We start from the raw sequence: 27,211 nt of genomic DNA, 5'->3' as shown, positions 1-27,211 counted from the left end.
AATATTTCCTTATGTCCAGCCTAAAACTGTCTTGTAGGAGTTTGACTGTTGGTTCTTGTTTTTCCTTGGGGCACTCTGGTGAACAGATATTCTCTCAGATCCTGATGTACACCTCTTACGTACTTATAAGCAGCCACCAGTTCCCCCCTGAGCCTGCACTTTTCCAGACTGAAGAGTCCCATGGCTCTAGCAGGATGTTAGGACAACTGAAAACAAGAAACTGGCCCAGCTAAATACAGACTTTCTATTTCTAGGTAATTGGAAGTAATCTGTGAATGAATGTCTTATATTCAGAGCAGGTAGCTGAAATGATTATATGCATCCATTTAAACATGACCTAAAAACTATCTTCTATGTCTAACCCATTTTATAATATAATTCTTCTGAGATTAAGTTGTAACAAGGAAACTGATTTTACAGGTCCCTAGTCCCTGAGTTCTTAGAATGCTTTTCATTTTATTCCTTAGGGCTAGGGACAGACAGTCAAAAAGCCTGAGGCTAAATTGATTCAATCTTTGTAGGTTTCTGTAAACTGTTTAGGTTGAACTGATATGAAAGTGAACTCATGTTCACTTTTGAAAAGTGAAAGGGAGCCAGACCCCTGCAGTGGCTCACACTAGGAGCCAGGGAATGCTAGAACTCACCTCCCAGCCTGCTGGCCAGTGGGAAAATGGGTGATTTCCCCAGCCAAGTCCCATCTATAGCCCCCAGTCAGCTGAAGGGGTGTCGGGGAACCTCCCCACCAGACCTGCAGCCGGGTCTCCCTAGAGCTGGGGAAGGGGGAGAAGGGAAGCCCCCAGTGCAGTGCTTCTCCCTTTATCTCCCTGTGCCCAGAGCTGGTCCCCCTGGCCATGCCCCCTCTTCAGTCTGGGCAAGCTGAGGAGCAGGCCTGAGGGGAAACCCACCCCTTCCCCCCCAGACCCTAGCCAGGGTCTCCCCCACCAAAGGGGGAGGGAGGAAGCCCTTAGAAGGGCATCTCTTCCCCTCTCTCCCCATGCCCTGAGCCGATCCCCCAAGCCATGCCCCCTCTTCAGTCTGGGCTGGCTGACGAGGCGGTGTGGGGGAAAACCCACCCCTTCACCCGGCACTGGACCCCCCAGCCAGGGTGTCTCTGGTGTTGAGGAAAGGGGGAGGGAGGAACCCCAGAGGGGTGGTTCTCCTTCCTCCCCCCTCACCTGGATCCAGGAGCTGAGCCAATCACCTGGCCATGCCCCCTTCTTGGCCAGCAGGCCAGCTGAGGAGGGAGTGTGGGGGAGAATAACCCCTCCTCCCAGCTCTGGATCCCAAGCTGGGCTGTGCCAGGTGCAGGAGTAGGGAAGCCCTCAGTAGGGGGCATTTTTCCTTCCCCTGCTTCCTCCTCAGCTGGCCTGCCAGCCAAGCAGGGTGGTAAGCCTGGCTTCCAACTGCAGGAAAGCCCACCCACCTGGCTCCCTCCTCAGCTGGCTCACTGGCCAGGGAGGGGGCATGGCCAAGTGATCGCCCTGGTTCCCAGTTCAAGTGGGACTGCGAGTTTCTCTTTAGCTGGTACCCTGACCGATCACCCCGTGACATTTGCTCCCCAGTGAGCAGGCCAGCTGAGAAGGGAGTGGGGAGAAAAAACAGAATCCTCCTCCCCATCCCTCTCCCACCCCCATTCCAGACCCCTTCTGCCATCCCAGGAGCTGCTTCGTGAGCAAGGCCCCTACTGTCACCACTTTGCTGAAGCTGGCTCAGGGGGTCAGAGCATCAGCTGCCCGGTGCTTCCTGGGCAGAACTGAAGCCCTGGGGCCTTGTCCCTACCCAGGAGCTGGGCCCCACTGCCCCTGCCAGCTGAGGGGGGGATGCCTACCCCATGCCCAGTGGAGGGAGAAAGCTGGCAGGGGCAGTGGAGACTTTACTTCTCTGCCCCAGCTGGGAGCTGGGTTGATTCCCTGGCCAAGAAGGGACTGAGGTGGGGAAATCCACTCCACTCCTGGTTGTTGGTGATGGAAAAGTCCCTGCTGGCAGCTGGGAGCAGAGCCAGCCCTACTCTGTTGCAGCAGTGAGCAAAGCCTAGGGCTGCACAGCATGCTGGGATGCTGCAGGACTCTGATTTAATTTAAACCAGGAAGGGATCTGCGACAGAAGTTCCATAAACTGGTTGGACCCAAATCAGTTAAGTCTGATAACTACATTCAACCAGGTTTATCTTAAACCAGTTTTGGCCATTTTGAAACTGGTTTATGTGCACTGAACTTCTGTTCTGTTACAGGGTTCAACCAGTTTCTGATTACTTAAAATGGTTTATGTGCAACTTCTGTCCCTAGCCCAAGAGATAAGATTGAGAACAGAATTGGTGGAATCATGTACAACAGGATAGTATTCCCAATGTTTTAAACCAGTTTGAGCACTTGTGCAGTTACAACATGGGTTACCAGATCCATTTCTGTAATCGTATTAACAAAGCATCCTGGAAACAGGTGATTCTAAAAATACTTAATTAAATAAAGTTGTTATAAAAACTTTTTAAAAAAGCCTCTGTTACTAAAGCTTTGCTTAAATTATCACTCCGAACACATTTATATCCTGGAAGGTCTCCCCAGTATAGATCAGATCAGAGGGCCAAATGGTACTTACTTGCATCAGAGAAACATGCCGACATAGGGTAAGCCAGAGCTGGAGTGGGTGCAGGTGATAAAATATTTGTAACTGCCACTTGTAAAAGTGTAGCTCTCCCATTGGCTATGTTATAGTGGGTTTATGCAACTTTATCTTGGGGCCATTCTCATTTATAAACTAGTCTTTGTTGTGCCAGTCCCATACTTTCCATTTTCATAACATACCCAGGCTTGTGATTTTTTGTGATTGCTAACTGAGAAAAACCACACTGATAAAGTTTTTGTACCTTGCGTGGAATAAGCCTGGTGTGGTTTTTCCCTTCCTTTCTGTCTCCCTTGTAAATAATTTACTTAAAATTCAGCATTACTTAGTGACACATGTATAAGAGACTCTTTTAATACCTTAGAATATGGTTTATAGGGCAATCCTATGCAAATAGCTTCTATTTTTCCCTGATCCAATGGGAGTTGAATGAACTCTGCATGTCACTGTCTCAACTCCTTAGCTAGTAGAACTTTTTTTCATTCAGATGGCATTGACTTGAAATGTACTATGGATGATACTTTTCTCTAGACAGGTTAGCAGGGACATTTTTGGTTACAGTACTTCTGGATCTGGAATATGAACTTCAGCACCTCCATGGCACAAGTATTAAATAGGTAAACCTAGCATACACTTGTTTCCAGGATTTTATTTTAGCTCAGTAAGTAATTGTTACTATTAGCCTAGAGCTAACCATGTTATATAGCATGTAGTTTGGCATGTACATGTAAGAATGCATGTAAGCAGAATGTTGGTTGATGCCTACTTAGCTCTTAGGTAAAAATCATTTTCATTTGAAAAGCTCAAGCACATTTGTCATAGAAACCTTAAAGACAGCCATAATACTAAGCAAAATAAACAAAGTTAGTGCAGTGTTCACTGTAACAACATGTCTTATGAAGTCGTTCTGTACTTTTTTACCTTATTTTCATTGCTCACTCACTGGGTTGGAGTTCTGTTTTGTGGTTTGATCATTATTACATCATTTTCCTGTCTTAACTTAAAGCTATTGCCCTTTTCCTGTCATTTCATGTAAAATTTGTAGATTGGGCAGGGCATGGGGTATACTTTACCATTAGTAAGCAATGGAATTACCAGTAGAGAGGGTAACATGGTTAAATTAGTGCAACAAAGCTGTGATATGTCTGGGAGGCAAAACAAGATGCGGCACTGCTATATCACACCCACCTAAAGCAAAAGCATACTCCAAAATGTATGTTGTTCTCTTCTTATTTAATAAATAAAAAACAGGTAGCAAAGTATTTTGCATGTTCCCTGTATTTAAAGCTAACAGTGGTTTGCTTTCCGCAGGGAATAAATTGTACTTTCTAGCAAAGTCCATTGTCTTACTTTCAAAAGCGTTAAACTCCCAACAGCTTTCACAGGTACTACTGAGTGCTACTTATTCTATAAGGAATATATTATTTATTCAGTAGTTAGAGGAAATTACATTATAGGAAGCCCCTTATTCTATAAACTCTGGCATCCATAATTAATCATGGGCTCCTATTCTAAACAAATGTTTGCCCCAGTGGGAAAAACTAATGTTTCATCCTTGTGAAGTAATGGCAAATCCACCAGTAATTCAAGAGAAATTACAGGACACAACCTGCCGCATGTGAGCTACATGCGCAACAGGCAGTCCATGTTTGTGTCATGCAGCAGATTATGAAGGGGACAAGCAGCACAGCAGCAAGTTGGGCAAGAAGCAGAAACTAAAGAAGTAGAGACAACAGTGGGAAGGGCTTAGAGTGACATTCGGGGAGGGTGTAGAGGTAATTTGTGGCACCCTTGCCAAAAATGTTGGTCCTCACTGCTGTGGGATATTCATTTAATTGCAGAACACACTCTTTTTATTTTATGTTTTGAAATCTCCCTAAGTCTGCATGCTATGATATTCCCAATGCATTTACATTTTTCCAATTGAAAATCACACCACCTAAGATGATAGTGTAAAAATGATGTTGTAGTCATGATGGTCCAGAAACTGTGAGGCAAGGCTTTCTTAGGATGAGACCTTTTATTGGACCAACTATGAAGCTGGGATAGAGCTAAAAAAGTTTGTTTTAGATGGAAAGCAACCCAGCCAAGGAACTCTGTAGGAAGGCTGGGTGCCACAGCTGCAGGTTACCAGGGCAACTGGCTAATGAGATAATTAGCTAGTTCCTGCAGACGGCCAGAGGACTGGATGCAGCCAGCGCTCGGTCTGCATATAAGCGCCGGGTTGGGGCTAGCAGGGCAGTCTCTCCCTGGCTCCCACCAGGGAAGGAGCTTCTGCCCAGGGAAGCCCAGGATACTGGGTTAGTAAAGGTTTATACTCATGAAGGGGTGGAAACTGGTGGTTTGTGGATGATATAGGGGAGGTGGAGGCTTCATTAGTGTCCAGGGGGTGTCCAGGTGTATGGATGATATAGAGGAGGTGGAGGTATGGAAGTATGCTTTCTCCTCTGGCGCAACCACCAGATTGCCCAGGGTATTTTGCAGAGGCCCCATGTTTCCCAGTGCCTTCTTCATCCTCCCTATATATTTGAAAAAGGACTTTTTATTATCTTTGATCTTAGACGCTAGTCCTAGCTCTATGTCCGCCTTAGCTTTCCTGACAGCCCCCCTACAGGCCCAATATACAGCATCAAATACAGATGTTTTTATTCAGGTTTAACTCAGTTCTAGCTCATGCGCAGTCCTGCTAACCTCAATAAATCTTTTGCTCGGGGCTCAGCAACGCCCAGTACACTTGCCAAGCATGGCATGCAAGGCCATTTTGCTCAGCACACCACCACCATCAACACACTACCACCAGCCCAGGCTCTAAGCAGCTGCTGCCAGCCATGGAGCCCAGGCTGCTTCCAGCAGGCTGCTGGGAGGCTGCAAGCCCTGCTACAAGCAGACTCAGCTCCGTGGGCCGGCTGGAGCTGGGAGGCCGCAAACAGCTGCTCTGCGTTTTGGCATGTCAGCACTCCGGCACCTTCCAAGATGGACTTTGTGGTTTTTTCGGCACTCCGGCCAAAAAACATTGCCTACCCCTGTGCTAACTACTCAGTTTAGTACCTTCAGTTTCTAAAGGATCTGAAGTTCCATCTGGCCCCTACTAACTGATCTGCAATGAGAGTGTCACTTTATCTCACAGGTGGAGAATCTTAGATAAGATAGTGCTGGACAGCATGTTTACTCAGGAAAGCTCCATGTATATGCAGGAGAATTGTATTAGTCCTTAAGCCTTCTCAAGCATTGTCTTGTATACCAAGAAAAATACATGACAAACCTCTATGAGGAAGGAATAGAAGGGGACTAACATGGAGCCAACATTCCCATCATCTCTTTTACCCTCCAGTAACTGAAATTACTCCTAAAACATATATAACTTGCATAAATATCAAAGACAAAATATTCTTTGTTACCTCTTTCTGAACAAAAACCATTGGATTCATCATCACAAATGATAATTTTACCACAGAATGAATCATCTTTATCAAAGATAGAAAACTCAGTTCATTCCAAATGTTTCATATGTTAAGAAGAAATGCTACAGTACATTATCAAAACCTTTCTTGACATTGTGCTTGTTGTATCCACTGGAGTTTCATGTAATTTGGCAGAGTCAATACTATTTAAAAGTGGAATAATATGGTCTGATCTCTTGACTCATAAACTTTTCCAGGTAAATATAAGAAGAAATTCTCCTGGTCTTATATTTTGGAGAGTAGTTACCTTTGTTTTATAAAGAGAGTCTATGTACTAGATTATTCTCAAGTTCCTAACACTTAGTATATATTGAGACAGAAAGCAGTGGCGATGTGTAGGGGATGCAGAGAGGTGCACATGCACGCCCTGAGAGTATCGGTACACCCCCATCAGGCCATGCGCTCTGTTTAGCTGGTGGGCAGGGGAGCAGGCGGGAGCACCAGTGCTCCCCCTGTGAGCACCAGCCAGGAAGTGGGGCCACCAGCAAAAGCGGCTGCGCTGCTTCTGGAAGTGGCCACCCCCCAGTCGCTGACTGGTGTCGGGGGGGCACATGCTTCCCTGACTCAAGAGACACCAGTCACCCATGACAGAGAGCACTGGCAGAGAAAGAGATCACAAGTTTTAATTCTGACAGTAAAGGGTAGTGTGTAGGATGGGAAATAGTATTTATTTAAAATATTTTAAAAACTCAGTAGAAAATGCATTTGGCCTGGGGAACTGGTGCTTCAGTCACTCAACACCAGTAAAATAAAATGACAAGGTAATTTCAGGTAACACAGATATTCTCATTTAATTATGCTTAGAAAATTATGCTGCTTTTAGATTGGGGTCCAGTCCTTCATCACACGGCTTTTCGCACTATGCCTAAGACTTTCTTACTGGATACCTTCATCACATTGTCCTCAAGGAAAAGAAATCCTTTCCTCCAACATCATCCAGCAGGACAATGAAAAAGAACATCATTAATCAGAACTTGTTTCCATTTATCTATTTAAATGAGTAAAGCTGACTTGCAGGAGTATGAATTGAAGGCTTGAGGCAAATTCTGTCAGGGCATGCTTACTTGTAAACATTTTGGGTTTTTTCCTGAAAACGAATCCTAAATAAAAAGGAATGGTCATTTCAGTTTGAAAATATACTAAAGCCAAAGATTTTTTTCACTACTGTTTATACAATTCATATATCATTCCAGAGAAATGTGGATCTGTTTACCCTAAATTGTTCATCCATTCATATTCTGAAGGACACGATAGATGGAACCAGTGGTCTAATTTAGCATTGTTTTTACCTTGTAATGTCAGTTTGGTGTATTGGATTGTCTTTCCCATTTACTTCAGACCACAGCTGATCATTGCTTTAAAAATTATTACCGTTGTCATAGAATCTAGGAAAAGACTTCTCTATTCTTCCAAATTGAAACTATTTAACTTTTCCTCTTTGAAAAGGTTTATTGGGATTTGCCATGTCCTGTTATTTCCTACAAGTCATTCTCATTCTAGCCATGATAATCAAATGGTCTCCAGTAACACTTCACAATCTTTTTAATATATTTATCCTTGCACCATCCCTGTAAATTAGGGAAAGTAGAGTCCCCATTTTATAGGTGGCAAACTGAGACACATAGACTAAGACTAGAAAATGGAGATCAAATTCAAGGACTTTGGTGCCTAAGGATATGTCTACATAACACCAGCAGCATGTCCTAGCTGGGATGTTCCCAAGTATGACCCACATACTCCCATTTATACGCCAAGTATCTAGGTTCACCAACAAACTACCATCCCAGAAATGGACCAGAAGTACTTTTAGTCTACTTCTAGGCCTGTTGCCAAGCATGCAGGACCCCCCCATGCTCCTGTGGGACACTCCATCTGCCCCAGCATTGCAGTGTTCACAAGCTGCACCTGGTATTTCAAAGTATGAGGAAAAACATAAAAATTGTGTCAATGGCTGAATTGCTGATTCTCTGAATCTGAATTGAATACTGCCCATTTCGCACACCCCTATTGATAAGCCTGGTTCTATAAGTAGCTAGTCAAATGAAGGAATTGTCAGCAAAAAAGCCTGGCTGCAAGTGTCTGTCCCTCCAACATGGGTGGGACAAAAAGGGCTTCTTGAGTTGTAAACAAAAAACCATTTGAATCCAGGATCTCTTGTTTACAGATCAGGCACAAAGTGGCAGACTACATTCTCTGCCAGTTCTGAGTTTTGGAGTTAACTTTGGGAAACATACACGTATCACCTGCTCCACATGCCCCTGCAGGTACAATCCAAATTAGCCAAATCTACCAAAGCAGAAACATTTGGAGGACAAACATTAACAGAAAGAAAAGAGAAATACAACACTACACAAGAAAGGTTGTCCTGTCTATTCACAATTTGCATTGTTAATTCAAAGAATTCCTTTAGGGGAGGGGACTGAAAATTGTTCTGTATGAAGCTAACACATGTACTTGTGTGCTGTGCTAAAGAGCACCACCTACTGGCATACAGGCATACATAGCACTGCTTATGTTTCCTGGGGCTACATGATTGCAGTTCCTGTTTGCGATGTACAGCTTTGTCACGTCTCATGTTTTCAAGGTTTTACTTTTCTCATTCAGTTATGCTTTTAAACCTTTATGTTAGAGTCAAAGGGATCTATGATTCTATTAAGCATTGTGAAAAATTAATTCTGAACTAAGAAATTGCTCTTCCTATGGCTCCAACCAATATAGACTTTAGTTTGAAAGATATAACTAGTTTAAACTTGAACTGTATATTTCTATATATTCAGTTGCACTATCTTCATGTATACATCTCTGTTAAAAATCTAGCAATGTCAGTCAGTAAAATACTATTCTGCAAATATCATAATCTGTCCTTTCTTTTCTCACTTTCTAGAGCTGATACAAAATTTCAGGTCATGTTTTTTAACATTACAAGAAAAAGGGAAACGGGTATACTCCTAACCCCCATCTTCCACTAAAAGTCAATGTTCAGGATTATTTTTGGGTTCTGGCAGGATACTTAATTAAAAGATACAGCATATTAAACAATCTTTACACAAACATTTTCATAGCTTATTGCAGGAGAGTATAATATGGATCAAGCCATTCATTGATTAATGACACCAAATTTCAGTATTGTTATAGATGTTTCAAACTTGTAATACCTAGGCTGTAATAAAATGACATTTTCCTCCAGAGTTATGCCTCTGTTTTTGAAGTGGCTCAGATACCAATAGTCTACAGTTTTCAGAGACTTCTGTTTCAAGGATAAATTTTATAGGTAGTTTGACCTGCCTTATAAGACTTGGCTCCACTCATCTCCTGATCTAACTCTGCAGTGAGTACCCCTCAAACGCACAGTGGCATTCACCATATTCATCACCTATCATACAGATATATTCCAATTCATCACAGCTACCAAAGTAAAGTTTAGCTTGTATGTCCTACTGGTATATATCTATACCAGCAAAGCACTCCTTGGATACATCTGGGGTCAGCTTTATAAGAAGAGGTTGTGGAAAATAGGAATGTTATTCCACAAATTACAGGGGTTTCTCTAGGAGTTTCTTGGAAGGAAAGCAGAGTTCACTTGCTTGATCTGTCTTGTGAAGTGATATATAGTGTAAGTAAGGAAGCCAATAAAAGAGACATACTTGAATAATTGGTTTTATTAACTGGATGGTTTAGTCCATTGCTCTTCTGATTCTAGATTAGGGGTAGGGGAATTTAGAGAGTATCTGTACATGTTTTGGAAGTGATATTTGGATTAATATCGGTCTTCTGGCATTATCCATGCCACCACGCCTCCTTCCCCATTACAGATCCCTCAACCCTTTGAGGGGATATTGTCTAGAAAAAGGAATCAGTGTTGCAGAGATGGTATTCAGTCCTTTTTGTGCTCCCAGTCAGAGATCTGCTAAGGGACAGCTACCAGATACCCTGGATGTTAAATAACTTGGCTACATTTCCTCCGCAGTTTTTGAAAGGTGCTTGTCAACAGCATGTGCCCACACAAACTTCTCATCTTGGTTTGAAATATTATTTTGTTTCTGCCTTAATAATAATTGTATAGGGTGGTTTAGTACTTAATGGTGCTTACAAAACATAAAACTAAGAGGACACAACATTCTGACAAACACTTGAGAGAATCGAGAAGTCTCTTGCAGTTTCTGGCGTATTCCCAAAATGCATGTAAAAAAAAAATCCTTCGTGGATAACAATTCTGATTTAGTCTCAGCTGCAGTGCTTTGTAGTCACTTGGAGTGTGTACACTGCAGATGCTTACAGGGAATTTTTTTTTAACCATTTGTTGGGGTGCTGAGGAAATTTTAATTTTATTCTTGGGTTAAGCTCAGAAATATGCTGCGGGCCCTTTTGAGATCAGACAACTGGATGTCAAAGTTTGGAGTAAGACCCATTTGCAAAATGAAAATGTAAATAATAAATATGCTAAAAGGTCAAGGGAAGAAGTCAGCACTATCAGAATGGAATGGGTCTAAGTATTTTTCCTGATGGGGGAAAAATAGCCATAAAAAAAGATTGTTGCTATTTATGAACATTGAGTTGCTAGGTGACATCATGTGATGCTCACTGTTTAAATTGCCACCCACAGTTTTCAAGCAACAGTGGTAGGGATGGGGGGAAGGGGAGACAAAAAATTAAAAGAACAAGAGTTACTGTACAAAAAATAAACCATTATCGATTTGGAAAACAAACAAAGAAAAAAACAAAATGAGCATTCCAAAAATAACATATTTTTTTCTCTCCCTTTTCTAGCAGACTGCTTAAGAATGGCTGAATAGCTTCTTGCAGAAGCAACACTAATGAATCATCTGGCAAAGAAAACCTAAGAGCCCAATGTAAAGGTGAGTCACTTTCTATTATATATACATCCTTGTGTATTAATCTGTGTGTATGAGAGAGAGAGAGAGAGAGAGTGTGTGTGTGTGTTAGGGACAAGCGGTGCTGGTTATTACTAAGGTTGCCTGACACAGTCTTCAGTGCTTATAACTGCCAAACTTTCCCTGTTTGGGCTCAAATTATCTATGCAGGGTGTCTTCCACAGAATGAATCTTCATCAAATATTTCAGTGGTTTCAGAGAATGAGACCAACAAAAATATGCTGTTTTTTCAAAGCTAAAAACTGGCCACCATTTTTTGAACCACTCTATTGCCCTCATGCTGTGGAGCTGCAATTTAAAACTTGGCAGCAGATGGCCTTTGTGTCAGGCAAATGCATTTTGCCTCCCAAATTTGCCCAACTATAATCCTTTGAACGACTACAGTTTGTTCACATTTAATAAAAATTTCTTCTATTCTAGTAGCTAAAATCTCTGAAGTATGCTATAGCCTCTCACAGCTCCTAGTACTGGCCAGACTGAACATATTTCCTCTGACCTAAATGGCAAAGGCAAAACTGGATTTTCCAATGGCTAATCCCAGCTGCTCCAAATGAGCTGATCAATGAGAATAGAAAGCCAATCTCTGGCACTTTTTCACTGACCTACCTGATAGCTTCCTCTCCCATGTTTTATGAATACTATGTGTTCTAAATGCAGAGGGGACAAAAGCCAAAGTAATGTGGAGGGAAAGAAGCATATTAGAATAAACAGTCTGCTATGCCTGAGACTGTAGAAAGGGAGTATAAGGTTCACTGTGATCCTGGGTTAATGTGTATGAAGACCAAAACTGGAAGCCAGAGAAGAGAAGCTGGGATTGAGAGCAAAGGCTGGGAATGGACGCTGGGACTGGTTGGGCAAAGCAATAAGGGCTTGGACAGGAAAGCTGGGGCTGGGATCCAGGACCAATAGGTCTTGGTTGGATAGAGATTGAGACGAGTAGACAAGGGGAATGAAGTTGGACTGGTTGGGTCAGGAGACTGCATCTGGGAACAACTGTGGGAGGGAACAGGGGAGCAGAGGGATGGGAAAGTACTGGAACTAACTGAGCAGCAAGATTGAGATGAGGTGCTAGACCAAGATTTGAACTAATGATGGGAACAATATGTGCAGGGAAGCAGAAGAGACAAAGGGAGGAGGATAAGAACCACTGGAGGGGGCAAACCGTTTGGATAGGAGCCCTGGGGGACTGTGATTGATAGGGGCCACTGAGATTAGAGTCTTTTTTTATAAAAAGATTTGAAATTAAATACAACTTAAAAGATTAAAACTATTAAAAACATTATTGAAGTTGCAAAGTCTAGCAGTCAAAAGTAACACTTGCTCCTAACTGGATAAGCTGAAGCACGAGAGTTTCTGAAATCCTAAGCCCCTGCTCTATTCTTCATTTCCAACAGAGATGAAGAAATTTATCTTTTCTGTTATGGTGTCTGAAATGTCATGACTCAGTGGAACATCCTGGGTTTTGGACAGAGAATTCCTAGGCTGTGCCTTCACTGAAGACTCACCTGGGTGATTTGTACCTAGGTTACCCTAGCCCAGGAGACAGCAGCCATACTGGAAAGTCACATTCAGGTTAACTGGATCTTCACTGGTGCTCCTGTGTGTTGCTAAGACTTTTGGAGGCACATCCAACGGGTCTTTGTCTTACTGTAAGTTGAATCATTCTGTGATTGTTTCCCAGCGAACTGTGGGAGAAACTGTCTGTCTTTTTGGGCACATGGGTCATACATGAGAAGATACTGGAGGATTACAAGCACTTGTATGCTTTAGTCTCTATCTTCACAGCCAATTGGATGAGTACCTGCCCAAATAAAGGCACTACCATGGCTTTAGTCTGTAGTGCCAGACAAGCCAAGAAGCTCAGGTTGAAAGCACTAGGAAATACGAGTTAAGAGATTTTTGTGTGTGGGCAGGAGGGAGGCTGGGGGCAACAGCCAAGTAAGAGCAAAGGTTAATTCTGCCGTAACGATATACCATTAATAGAGGCTCACTGACTCTGGAAGTTGTTTCCTTTACTAGTCCAACAAAGCTCAAGTCTTCTCTCAGACTTTTATGTAAGGAGGAAAGGGTAGGGCATTTCATTTACTCTCTGAAAGAACTTATTAACATCCAGAATATAAACTATTTAAATATTGCATATGAAACAAATGTTCTGTAATTATCCCCCTTCACGTATTATCACTTGAAACTCCATACTTGCATGAACGTAGATCTTTGCGAATTTGAGGGAGTTTATAGAATTTGTGGTACAGAAAGACACCAAGGAGCTGTGTTGTGATCAAAAAGGTTGAATACAAAAGTGTATTACCAGTGTTTCCTCCTTTCTGACACTATCCTTCTGCTTTTCTGCCAGCCAAACAAGTTGTTCTTGTGTAGTTCTCAAAATACTCACACCTCTTTTCACATCAAAGGATTTTTTTCTCCTCAGCTTCCTGGACCAATTTTCCTTCTACTTCTCTGCCATAAATAATATGTCCAACTAATTTTTTACCCATGTTCATCCAAAGAGGCTCAGTTTATTGAAGCTGTCCCCAATTTCAATCAAGCGTCTTCATCTGTCTTAAGATTTGGGACTGTCTTGATACAAGGATGCCATTTGGAAAATGCCTCCCAGAGGCTTTTTCAAAGGCTGGTGCAAAGCCTTCCTATCAAGGTTTGCTCATCTCTGATGACATTTTAACCCATTTTCCTCAGCTTTTCCACTTTATTATTCACCCACTGTTGGTTCCTTTACCTAGCCTATATGCATCCATCTTTATTTTAATGATTTTTCTTTTTTAACCTTTTTTATAGCTTTGAGATATGTATTGCTCAAAACAAGCAAATACATACGTAAATGTCTCTTGTCTCTTTCTGCCCTGTTCAGACTCTTTTAAGCACAGTACCCAGCAAAAAAGTCAAGAATACTTACCCGTGGCAGCTTTCGTTTTTAATAAGTGTGAATGGTAAAGGTGATTGATTTTATTTTGTTCCCCAAAGAAAATGGTCTTAGGTATTGAATTGATTTTACTGTGTTCATACATTTTCAGCAGGCAGTGGATTTTTATGCTGATCACATGAAACTGCACTATGTGTCAGGGGATGCTGAAGTTTTTGGCAGCCAGATAAGAGATAACTGGGGCTTCTGGAATGTGGCCAGTTCTTTGAGATGGGCAAACAGGGATAAACATATTGGATTTTTTTGTTTTACTAAAAATGATTGGTAATAAGTTTTTTTAGAAGTTGACACAAGCTGTCGTCGTTAGGTTTCAGAGTCGATGCCTACAGAGCTATGTGGGAGCAGTCCACCTCCCTCTGAGGAATGCTTCAAGCTGCTTATACACTCAGCAACACAACACTGTTTTAATTTCTGTTCAGCTCACATTTGATTATGGAGTGTAATGCTATGGCCAGGAGTGAATTCCACTGCAAGATACAATACATAGGGGTCCTGTCCTACATCCTTTCTGCCTACGTAAAGCTGATCTCAATTAAAACTCTGTGTATAGAACCCTAAAAGCCCTTGAATTTAGAAATGTGTCTGCAGTAGATTCTGAGTAGGGAAAGATGTGCCATTTTTTGTTTACATTTCATTTGTGCTTTTCAAAAGTAAGACACAAGTGCCTTCAGTTCATTTTCTCATGCACACAAAGTAGTTACTTGATCTCTTTTTCTGTGGCAAGCACACCTTCCAGACAGGGAGTTGCTTTTGGACTTCAGTGGTTCACTCCCTTCCTGTTTGAGACCAATTATGTCTCATTTGCAATACCATTAGTCAAGGAAGTGAGTATCCTGAGGTCACTCTTTAGCCCACCCTTCCTAACTGGCACTGGGATGCCTTTCTTCTAAGCCACTGGGCCATGAGGTTGGGTACTCTTTGTGGTACAATCTTGTCCAAACGAACAAGCAATATAAGCGTTTCAGAGCTGGCCACACTGCTGCAAGTTTAAATCCTCTGAAATAATTTCAAGATGTGGCTTGAAAAAGGATGTTGCCTATTTATTAAAACAGCAAGCATGATTATACCAAGCCAATTTGCTGGTTTAACAGATGGAAACTTGTTAAAATCTTTATTCCAATATGTTAAGAACCCAGTTTTGCTACAAATTATGAAGTATGACTTGTGAGTCAAGCCCCAGTGGAGAGGATGTCTCATAATCCACAGCTCTCAGTTTTGCGTTCAGGACTCAGGAATTTTCCTTAAAAGACTTTTTTACATTTTTGTTTTCAGAAGAACAAATCAGACTATTCAAGTGATCCCCAATGGTTACCCTGGTTTTTGTTTCAACAAAGGCACCCTAGAATTGATATTTTACTATGGCAAGGGGAGTAAGATGATAAAGGTTATTGGTTATTCATTTAAAGCATGATTCTACTGTGTTTAATCCTAGTGATTAGTCCCTTCCTCTCTACATACTTTCACTGATTTTAACAAATATACTTAACATATCAGGTATTGTTGTGGTATAATAGAACTCTATCCAAGGATTTTTTTAAACATACTTTGGAATATGACCAATTTAGGAATTTCTGTATGTTCCAATACTGATGGAAAAGATAAGAAAGATACCTTAATCCCCACCCCCTATAATGTTCTGTGCTTCTGTTTTGTCCTTGTCGCATCCCAGGTGAAGATAATTCCTGCACTTCATACGCAGTAGGCCCTTTTCTTCTGAGGATTGAGGTGTGCTTTACAAAGAAGCCAACTAGTGCCATCATCTTTCATCTGGGGAAACTGAGGAAAGAAATGGTTCAGCAACTTTCCTTAATTCAGGTACGCAGTGGTGTAGCCCAACAAGTTCTTCCTCCCTTTACTTCTGGCCACATAAAAAAGCTGTCCCTCTTGTTGACTGCCATTCTGTCCTTCTGAACAAAGCTATACCGAAAAAGGTACAGGGACACCAGGGAGTAAAGACATCAATGTGAGAGGAAACAAAATAGCAGTTAAGGAATACAAGAGGTGGGAGTGGAAGGATTTTTAGAGTCAGGGGGATAACTTGGAAGATTCTGAATTTATTCAGTCTTCCTAAGCTTAGTGTTCAAAAATCATGGGAGCTGACTCTCTTCTCCTACTTGACATTCAGGATTTGAATGTATTGAAATTAATAGACGCACCAAATTCTATGCTGTTGTTTGTTTCTTTAACTTTTTTTTTTTTAAGTGTGGCCTCACCCCACCTGCTGCCTATGCTTATAATAACAAAATTGGGGAATGCATAGTAGAGGACAGGACAGGGATAAGCTGAAAATGGTTAGTGGAAAAGGAAGAAAGAAAAGAAAAAGACAGTAACAGACTATGAGGAAAAAGCAACTGTCTCTTCCATCTTTCCTTTCTGGCCAGTAGAATGGCCTACTATTATAGCTGGAGAAACATTGGGAGAGTGTGCCTGACAACTTTTTATAAAAGCAGGACATTGGCTGCTGAGGTTCCCTTGCTTCATCTGTGGCAGGTTAGCGTATTAGGTCTATGTTGTCTCAAGGTTGATGGTAGTCTTATGTCTTTAGTTTTTAGACTATGGTTGTATGAGATGGTTTGGATAGGGATAATCCTGCCTCAGGCAGGTGGTTAGACTAGATGACCTCTAGAGGCCCCTTTCAGCCCTACGTTTCTATGACTCTGACTCTATACTCATTAATTTGCTGTAACTCAGAATGGCAAAAAGGATGGATTAGAAAAATGAATTCAACAAAAAACACTGTCAAAAGAAAACAGTAAGAGTCCAATGCCTCTTTCTTAGGTTCACTTTTAAGGACTTCTAAGTACGGAAAATATCTCCAGATGGGTTCATATCTTTTTCTGTCATTCTTTTCTGAGGTGGGAGATAGAATAGAAAAAATATCTCAACTGACTTGCTAAGACATCAATGGCACTTGTCCGAACTAGTTGCTTCAAGTTGCCCAGCTGAACTAGAAAGGGGCAAGTCTTGCAAACCTGCTGGACTAGGCTAGGACCCTCCATTCAACGTGGAGCCTCTTAATCCACTGACAGCAGCAGCTGATTTCTTCAGAAGCTTCAGTGATGTGTAAACATCTCAATGATATTTATACACATTACAAGAACTGGGGGAGATGCTTCTGTCCTGAGAGAGTTTCCTTATGCAGCCCCACAGGGCTTTTGTAACTAGACGCATGTCTACCTTTGCTGCACTTCCTTTGCTTGAAGACTGGAAGCAGGAAGGATATCAAAAACAATGAGGTACAAATTTATAGATAGGAATAAGATTTCAAATAACTTTGTGTGTGTTCACTGAGAGATTCATTTAAGATCAGGACAGACAAAACCACAAACAGAAATAATATGATAGGTTAAGTTCTCTACTTACCCACACCAGCAAGGTTAAGCTTAATAGGATTATGCACCTGTAGAACCCGTTTAACAGACTGGGCTTTATCTATGCAGCTCTTGCTTCCACTTATCTTCTAAGAAATCATAATGTCAGTGTAAATCGTGATGTGATGTACAGAATGCTTCACTGAAGTGATTCATTCCATATGGTCTGAGGAGTAAAATGGGCACAGTTTATTTTTAAAGAATGAGAATTATGAACTTGGAATATGCATTGCTTTGTCCTGCCAGGCTGGAGATTTGCTGCAGAGGAGGCCAGATCTTTTTTTCTAGTTTGGTGGCATATGTCACAAGAGTTTGTGGCTGCACAAACTTTTTTGTCCACACCACAGAAAGCATCATCACTTTTCACAAGTCCCATCTGAGAGCAGAGGTCAAAAGGACACTATAGAGAATTATCCTCTCATCCCCTCTTGATTGTTTGCTATACAGTGGAGTCGCATCTTATGCAGGGGTTAGGTTCTAAAGTCAGCGAGTAAGGGAAAAATCGCATGTAGTCAAAATTACCCAGTGCTACAGTCTGCTCCCCCCCGCCCCCCTCCCCACCCATCCAGTGGTACAGTCCCTCCTTCCCACCCAGGGCAGCCTGCACCAAACTCCCACTTGGCCAGTGTGCACAGCTTCCCAGCAGGGCTGCTCCCAATGTAGCTGCTTGGCCCCGTGCGCAGTGCTGTGGGGAGCAGCTGCAGGCTGAATCCAAACAATCAGCACTCCGGGGCATACACGTATGATGAATTCATGTAAGTTAAATGCGCATATGAAGCAACTCCACTGTATATCTTAATCACTATAATGATTTTTTTCCCCTGGGGGAAGCCCCTGAGTGGCTGGTCACATAGGGGGATCATGCAGCACACTTTTGTTGCTTTGGTGGTACACTAGTGTGTCCTAGCACACCCTTTAGGAATCATTGGAATAAACAGTGTGGCCTATTCAGAGAATCTTAACTCTGCCTTTTGGAATACTTACATGAGTAGAGAGATGTATCATAGTATAATAGTGCTTATGGTCGGAAGGGACCTAAACAGATAATCAGGTCCGTTCCCCTGCCCCAGGCAGGAAGGGGTGCTGGGGTCATATCACCCCAGCCAAATATCTGTCCAGCCTCCTCTTGAAGTCCCCAAGGCAGGAGAGTACCACCTCATTTGGGAGTCCATTCCAGAGCTTGGCAGCCCTAACTGTAAAGTAATGTCTCCGGATGTTCAGCCTGAACCTTTTCTCTAACAATATGTGGCCATTATTCCTAGTAACCCCGGGTGGTGCCCGGGGGAACAGAGCCTTACCCAATTCCTGCTCGTCCCCCACAGTGAGTTTGTCAACCACCACCAGATCCCCTCTCAGTCTTCTCTTGTGCAGGCTGAATAGATTCAGACCCTTTAGCCTCTCTTCATAAGGCCTGCCCTGCTGCCCCTTGACCATATGAGCGGCCTTCCTCTGGACCCTCTCAATGCTAGCCACATCCCTCTTGAAGTGCGGTGCCCAGAACTGGATGCAGTACTCCAACTGTGGCCTGACCAACGCCACACAGAGGGGAAGGATCACCACTCTGGACCGGCTTGTGCTGCATCTGTAGATGCACGACAAGGTGCATTTAGCCTTACTGACCGCTTCCTCACATAGGCAGCTCATGTTCACCCTGGAATCAACAATGACTCCAAGATCCCTTTCTGCAAACATGTTGACAAGAAGGTGTTCCCCAGCCTGTGGGTGGGTTGCAGGTTCCTTCTCCCTAGATGTAGTACCTTGCACTTGTCTGCACTGAATTCCATCATATTCTCATCCACCCACCTCTTTAATTTGTCTAGGTCTAGTAGGATTCTTTCCCTCCCCTCCACAGTACCCACCTTGCCCCACAACTTGGTATCATCAACAAATTTGGACAGCGTGCTTTCCACACCCACATCCAAATTGCTGATAAAGATATTGAACAGTACAGGCCCCAGGACCAAGCCCTGGGGGACTCCACTGCCCAGGTCGAAAATGACCCATCCGCCACCACTGTCTGGGTATGACCATCTAGACAATTTGCCATCCATCTGCCATCCACGTAGTTAGCCGTGTTAGTTTGAAGTCAAGTACAAGGCATGGTAGATTTGGAGCTTTTCGGCTAAGTAAAGTGTGTGTGTGTGTGTGTGTGTGTGTAGCACAAACTTTTGTTGGCCGATGCTCACTTCACAACCCTTCTACTTTGCTGTCTTATTTGACTTCTACTTGACTAACATGAGTCTGTATGGTACAAATCTATGCATCTCAGGTACAAAGAAGTGCCTTTTCTTTGTAATGCTGCTATCAGAACAATCAAAAGTTCAGGGGGAAGTGTAGTTGCCAAGGACATTAGTGGTCCCAACAATTAAGAACATATCTTACTGAAATATTTTCAGGCCCCCAGTCCTAGTCCTATTGAAGTAAATGGCAAAATTCTTATTAAACTGTGCACTATTTACTTTAGCTCCATGAGCCAATAATCTCACAGAGCTAGAGTGCGTCTCACAGGTACAACTCTGTGAGTGTGTCTACGAGATGCTTTACTGCACGGTAGACTAATCTTCTGTAAAGCATCAGCATCTACACATACGCACCATTTACTGTACAGTAAATTAGTCTACTGTGCAGTTAAGTTACTATCTGTAAATATGGGTAGTAAACTAACTGCACACTGGGTATGGCTCAGTAGTGCACGTGTAGATGGTGACCAGGAACAAATTTGCTCCCAGTCAGCCCCAATACTCAAGGGCCACAGGGGATGGGGAACTCCTCCCCGTCCTGGCACTACTCAGCTTCAAGCTCCTACCAAAAGCTGGAAGCCAAGCAGTCCCTGGATGGGGTAGCTCTCTGCCCTGCTTCCCCTCCCAGTGGTGCTCAGCTTGCCACAGGACTTGGGAGCTCCCTGCTTCCCCACGTAGCCCAGGGCTGGCAGCGAACTGTCCTTTCTGGGGAAGTTCCCAGCCAGCTCTGGGCTGTGCAGGGATTTCCTCAAGCAGCCTGGGGCTGGCTAGGAACTGTCCTGTCAATGTAGGCATGTTCCCAGAGAAGGCTTACTGCCCAGTATTTCACTAGGCAGTAAACCTTTGTAGCATTAATAGCACATGTAGATGTGCCCTGTATTGAGAATAGTGGAGAGTCATACCAGCTCAGGAGGGGAAAGTACTGAAATGGTTGCACTCCGTAGCTGGAATATATAACTCACCTTGTGCAGCTGGTCCTGTGTAGAAATAGCTTTGCTTTACTCTTTCACTTTGCCTCACTGTCTTTGGAGAACCATGTGCTCCTGAGGAAGTAATCTTGGAGCAATGCCTGTGCTCCCTTTCCAGAAACTATGATTCTGATCATAGAATGTGAGAAAGGTATTATTCCTTCTCCTCAACTACATACTCACAAGGGCTAGACAAATTGTAGCCAGAAGTAATACACTATTATAATATTTAAAGCAAGTTAAATTAATATGATTCCTGCCTACTGTTTTACAATTAAGGCTGCCTTCCTTGGAGACTTTATGAAGTACATAAATAAAAGTTCTCCCCACCAGATCACTCTCACACTCTTTACCAGTACTCCTTTTTGCCAAGACCAAATGACTAAAATAAAATGTGGAGTTTCTAGACCCAGAACTTCTTGGAGATATAACACAACAAAGTTAATAAAATGTCCCTGATAAAAAAAAAAAAATCCTTTCATTTTGACTTATCTCTCCTGTACCTTGTCACAAAGTTTTCAAAATAGTTCTTTTCTGATTGAAATCTATATGCAGCAAGGTCAGGTGGGTTGGATGAAGTTTGGGGAGACAGAATCTAAATCAAATGCTGGACTCGATGATCTCCCGAGGTCCCTTCCAGCCCTGATGTCTATGAAATCTATAATGGGAGGCAAGCTTCAATGATAGGAAGCAGATATTTGAAACATTTACACCTGTAAACATTTCATTATTTTGAATGGCGATGTAAGTTATCTTCATGTCTTCAGGGACACCCAGCCAGCTGTCAAAGGTAGCTGCCTAAAATGGACACCACTTCAGAACCTCACAGTTAGATTGCAGGGAGCTAATAATATCCTATTTATATTGTGCAAATGGTATCCTAAGATGAAATTAAATTGAACTGCAGACACACAACATGTGTACCAGTGTATAGTCACACCTGACTTTCCCAGCAGTATCTTTACTTTATAGCAGTGACTTTCACTGGTGTTCGTTTGTATATCATGTCTGTCCCATCTTTACAATGGTATAAAGACAGACTTTACTACTGTAAATGTGCCTTGTGTGTGCACCTTCAATCAATGAGCACTACTTACTTGATCCACAGGATTCTTAACCCACGTAAATTGCTATATTTCTGTTTTAGTTAGTGAAACTGTAATTTACATCTAATTCTTTTGAATGTGTGGACTGGACATAAAATTGCATCAGTTTAACTGTTACTGTAAACGGATTTAGGGTATATACAGATGTTTGGAGAGATTAGAGGAAGGTTAGATCACATTAAAAATGGCCACCCAATCTAATGTAATTTGCCGTGATGCAGACCTTACACTTGGATCCAATCTAAGTGCACACTGTATGGAAGATCAGGAAGGTTAGATCTATCTAAAAATGCCCAACCTGATCTAAGTTAGACTACCTCCTAGGTACAGTTAACTTGATTGGGTCCAGTGAGATCAATCGAATTAAACTTCTGTTCAGTCTCCAGTGCAATCCCAGGGCTGGGAAGGCCCAGCTGCTGGCCCTAGGTATAGTTCTGGGTCTAGAAACTCCACATTTTATTTTAGTCATTTGGTCTTGGCAAAAAGGAGTACTGGTGAAGAGTGTGAGAGTGATCTGGTGGGGAGAACTTTTATTTATGCACTTCATAAAGTCTCCAAGGAAGGCAGCCTTAATTGTAAAACAGCTGGCTTTTCCTATCCTCCTACTGCACTGGCACTGAGCTATTTTTAGCACCCTTCACCATCCCCACGCTCTACTCCCAGCTGGCTAACCCATCTCACAGACCAGCCACCACCTGCCAAACCCCCTATCCTGCAAGCTGCTCCCAGTGCTATTTTACTGGGAGCAAAATAGCATTCACTGGTGCCAAGGAAGTAAGTTGGGAAGTTGGCAGGATTGGGAGGTTTGTTTGCTGGGAGGGTTGTTTGTCTGGGAGTGGTGGGGACAGGAGACTAAAAATAACCCATGGTTCTGGGGAGGTGGAGGCTATCCCCCTCATTCCTCCCCAAGCCTCACCACAGACCCTGCTGGTCACTCTGACCCACCAACCCCGCTAGGGACCCTGCTTGCCTCCCCAATCCCACCAGCCTCCCATGGACCTTGCTAGCCCCCTCTGACCTTCCCAAACCCTCTGAGATTGAGTGGCCATTTTTAAGTTGATCTATCTTCCTCCTAACCTCCCTGAATCTCTGTACATACCCTTAGTAAAACTAGTGTTATTTTGGGTGGACATCCAAGCAATTTTGAATTGCGTGCCAACTATGGGCTTAAAACTGGGTTTAACTAAATCAGTTTTTAAACTATATTAAGTTACATATGTGCAACTTTTGTTTGTAGACAAGTTTAAAGATCAGCGGGCAAGGTTTTCCCAACAGCTAAAAGAAAAGCTGTTTGTCTGCAGACAGAAGTTGAAACATTTTCATTTAAATCAATTTAAATTGAATCAAAGTAACACCCTCTGAAAACACTCCTATTTTGGCTTAAGAATACTCTATTTCATTTTAGCTTAAACCTGTCCTTAATCAATTTAAACTAAATCAATATAAGTTACTTATATTGATTGAAAAGTGTCTACATAGTATTTTGCATTGATTTAATTCAATCAATTTTGAATTACACATTTATTTAAGCCAGTACATATTTGCATATAGACAAGCTCTCGGTATTAGACAAAAAAAATTGTTAGTACTTTGTATATTTTATTCCCCTTTCTTCTCTGCTCCTATGGTCCTATGGTCCCCTCTAGTGGTTGATAATTTTCTATTAAATGCCTCTTTATAATGCATATTATTTGAATGAAAATATACAGGAAGAGGTGTGTAGATTTGTTTGTGCTCTACATTGAAAGAGCTGTTAGGTAATCTGCATCTCATCTCTTCACATTCGATCTGTTTTTTCACCATGTTGTATATTATAAAGGAAAATATTAATGGATTTTATGAAACTTACACTTATTGTGTCTCTACACATTTTTATTTTTATCATGAAGAGCCTGAATACTGCTTTTCCAAGAGTAATTCCTTCTAACGACTTACCATAAAACGTATATCATGAACAGTGCTAGTCACATAGATATAACATGCTTCTGTTTATTAACAGAAATATACATAATACTTTTAAAGACCTGGATTTGAGCATCTCAGGGAAGAATAGGTGAACAGACAATATACATTTCCTTTAGACTACTGCTTACTCTACCCCATAAAACCTTGTCTGTTGTATTTTAATATATTATTATACTCCTATGTGATATAACACGTTTCCCTCTGTAGGTATATATAATGAGGGGCCTCAGGCGCCCCTCACTCCCAGTCCACAGGCCCCTACTCTCCCTAGGTTCCCCAGGGCCAGGTCCCACAGCCTCCTGCCCTCCCATCTCATCCCATCCTAGCAGTACCCAAGTGGGTGGGACCTGGTGCAAGAGACAGCACTGCGCTACAACCCCATCCACTGATGTTGCAACCCCATTTGGGGCACGACCCAGAGTTTGGGAACCGCTGCTCTAAGCATGCTGCACCTTATAATATGCAATAATAAAATCCTGAAAGTGGACAGTCATTTGCTTGCATTAACCACAAATTGGAGACAATTTCTCTGTACCATCAGTAGTTAGTATCTTTGAATGTTGAACATAACACTTTTATATATAAAGTCCCAAAGTTATGATTATGAATGCAAACTATACTAAGGTTGCAAAGTTCAGCACTCAGAAGTTATGAAATATCAGAATTAATGTTACTGATATTATCCTAGTTAGATTTATTTACATATATGTATATGTAGTAGTATGAATCAATATTAATAGAAATGTGTGGTAAAATCAGGCATAATAGGAAGTGCCTGAGGCCTCATAAGGACGTTCAGTTTCTCCTGGGAGAGTTGCTGCTCTCCCAGGAAAAACCACAAGTGTACAGATGTTCATGCTTTCTCTCTCAGAGTAAAAATGCCTGTTCCAGGAAAAAATAACCAGGGAACAACCAGGATTGAATTTCTCCTGGAAGAGCAAATGTCTATATATGATATGGCTTCTCTCAAAAGAGAACAAAGTCCTCCGGCAACCCCTGCTTCCAGGGAGACAGTGCTGTCAGACACTGGATTCTGCTGCTCCAGCAGGGAGCAGAACATGTCCCCTTCACCATACCCACATTGTGCTGCAGGAAAACACAGGCTGACCATACGCAGACTGCGTCAGCCAACTGGGCTGCCTTATGCGCCGCTTCCATTTGTCACCAGGCAGACTATTACTGCATGCTCATGTACAAATAATTTGGGAGAATACTTCCAGGTTTTTTCTCCTGCAACTTCTGTGGCAGGTCCATGGCTCACAGATTGGACTCTTAAGTAAGGTGACAGCCTTTTCAAAATGGAAAAATGGGACACATGCCCACCTTCCCACCCCCGACAGTGGCACAGCCTGAACAGAACCGAGTGGGGTGGGGGAAGACGTGGACTACCCTCTGTGGGCTAAGGGCTCCCCACCCTGCTGCCCTCCCCTGGGAGCCCCACACTGGCTGCATGTTTCCTGCCTGCCTGGCAGCAGCAGGGAGCACAGCTCCTCACCCCTGCCCCCACTGCTACCAGACACAAACTGGGTGCACGGCCAGTGCAGGACTCCCAGGGTAGGGAAGCAGGGCAGGGAGCCCCAAGGCTGCAGCAGGCAGTCCGCAACTGCCCCTGCTCCATGCACGAATCTGGCAGGGGGGCATGTGTCCCTCCCTGCCTTTACCAGGGGGTGCATGCAATAGCAGGCAGCTGCCCCCCTCCTCCCCCACACCTGCTGGATGAGTCACCCATGGCTCCATCATGCTCCCCACCCTGGGCCCATGCCCTGCCCCGGCTGGGAAGCACAACCAGCCCCAGTCTTTCCCCCACCATGGAGAAGCTAAACCTGTCCCTCTCCCGCCTTACCTGCAGGAAGCTGCTCTCCATGCTGCCCAGCTGTATTCCCCACCACACGCACGTGTGTGGGCATGCCTCATGTGTCCACTCCCAGCTGCAAACGGGAGGGGCCTGCAAATCTGGGACAGATGCTGCCCTGGAGTCGTGCAGCCCCTGGACCTGATGATCCGGTTCTGGGGCTATCCGGCCCAAACAGGGACTGGTGATCACTCCACGCATCTGTGCACTGTGCTAGAGAGATCGTCATAGAAAAGTGGGGCTGGGAGGGACCTCCAGGGGTCATCTAGTCCGGCGTGTCTGCACCTGGGGGCTGGAACCGAGAAGTGGGTTGCAAGAACGTATAAAAAGGTCGTGAGCAAACTTTAAAAGTGGATTCTTCTTTAGAGGGGAAAACATGTGGGAAACGTGGCTGTTCCCTTGGGGGCTGGCAGCCTGCCATGGGTTGCTCGGGGCCCCCTGGGGGCGGCGGCAGCAGCGGGCCGGGCCGCGGACGTTTACTGGCGGGAACGCGCGGCGAGGGCGGCGGTTGCAGCCGGGCCTGTGAGAGCGGGACACCACAGGGCGGGCGCCGCGGGAGCATGAAGGAGCTGGAGCCAGCGCTGAGGATGGAAGGAGACATCCTGGACACGCTGGAGGCGCTGGGGTGAGGCGGCGACCCGCGAGGGGAGCGGGCAGGGGCGCCGGGCCGGGCCGGGCTGGGTCGGGCCGGGCCTGGCCCTCCTCTTCTCGAGGGGCGCCTGGGCCCCGTGTGCGCCCGTAGCCTCCGCCTGGGCCCGGGAAGTGGCCACGGAGCAGGGGGAGCTGGAGCCCGCGTCCCCTGCAGCCCCGTGGCGGGAGCTGGGATACTGCAACTACAGGTAGGGCGGGCAGGCTGACTTACGAGGCTGCTTTTCGCCCCGCTTCCTGTGCTGCTCGGCCTGGCTGGCGTGGGCTTGGCCGGTGCCGTCCTCTCAGCGCCTTTTGCCCCACCAGCCTCCGCCCCCAAGAAACCCTGCCTCTCCCCATGGGGGCTCGCCCAGCCAGGCAGCTGCACTGACACCGGTCTGTTTTTCCACCTTTGATGCAACCCCTAGCTGCCTCACAGTCACTTCCTTAGCTCCCTCATTCAGAAATAAAAGTCTACACTTTATTCAAATTTATACACAATTGCACACTTAAATAAAAGAGCCAAGTTTTTCACATCTCCCAATCGTAGACCTTCAGAGCAATACTGCAAATTGTGAGAGTTGGCAACCAGGGTGGGGAATCTCCCTCTGGGGAGCAAGCCACCAATGCTGGTGGCTGATTTCCATGCAACTCTCTCTTCTGGTGCAGCGACTGTCCTCGGTCCTGCATGCATATACAGTTGTTTCAAAGAAAATGCGGGGTAGGTGGTGCTCTGGGGAGCAGCCAGCCTTTTCTGTCACGCTTCGATTCATGGTTGGAGTTTACCGTCCTCATGAATTTGAATGCATTTGGATTGTGAAAACTGGCCCTTGTGTCTGCCTCAAAGGTAGCGAGAGGTTAGCCGTGTCAGTGTGAAGGCAGGCAGGAGGCAGGGTAGAAATGCACTTCGTAGGCCCATGGTCGTCAACCATTTTAGACCCAAGGCAGTCCTTGGAAAATGCCAGCTCTTAGTTCTCCCTCTTTTTTTTTTTTTCGACTACAGAAAAATAATCAAGCAAATTTTAGGAGGTAATTTAACAAAAATAAATGTTCCAGTAGGTTTTGAAATTGAGGGGTGTATTAAATGAAACTGGACGTACCAAACATTGCAGCCCAGTGTCCCTGCAATGTGTGAATTTGGAAAGGTGAAATTAAGCATTGTTAATTTGGTT

The 27,211-nt window shown here is 43.8% G+C and overlaps 1 protein-coding gene and 1 long non-coding RNA gene across 3 annotated transcripts in view; one reads left to right on the top strand and one right to left on the bottom strand.

Annotated features, from left to right (window-relative positions):
• Window positions 1-12,611: 12,611 nt before the first annotated feature.
• Window positions 12,612-26,375, bottom strand: LOC149871936 (uncharacterized). The gene is made up of 4 exons (XR_016440322.1): window positions 26,275-26,375; window positions 25,404-25,704; window positions 17,274-17,447; window positions 12,612-15,686 (listed from the first exon to the last, which is right to left on the bottom strand). It is a non-coding gene; the product is annotated as an uncharacterized LOC149871936 (long non-coding RNA).
• Window positions 25,682-27,211, top strand: part of TSLIG3B (tRNA splicing ligase complex subunit 3B) — a 29,969-nt gene continuing 28,439 nt past the window's right edge. For both annotated transcript variants that reach the window (XM_090033510.1, XM_090033509.1), the window contains exon 1: window positions 25,682-26,037. In XM_090033510.1, coding sequence (XP_089889636.1) covers window positions 25,832-26,037 — 206 coding nt within the window. In that variant the 5' untranslated portion in view covers window positions 25,682-25,831. The remainder of the gene's footprint in view (window positions 26,038-27,211) is intronic.

The sequence above is a fragment of the Crocodylus siamensis genome, chromosome 2 (assembly GCF_052110815.1).
Source record: "Crocodylus siamensis isolate JL-2025a chromosome 2, ASM5211081v1, whole genome shotgun sequence".
In the NCBI taxonomy this organism is placed as follows: domain Eukaryota; kingdom Metazoa; phylum Chordata; order Crocodylia; family Crocodylidae; genus Crocodylus; species Crocodylus siamensis.
The sequence above is the reverse complement of the archived record's forward strand: the minus strand, read 5'-3'. Positions and strand labels throughout refer to the sequence as shown.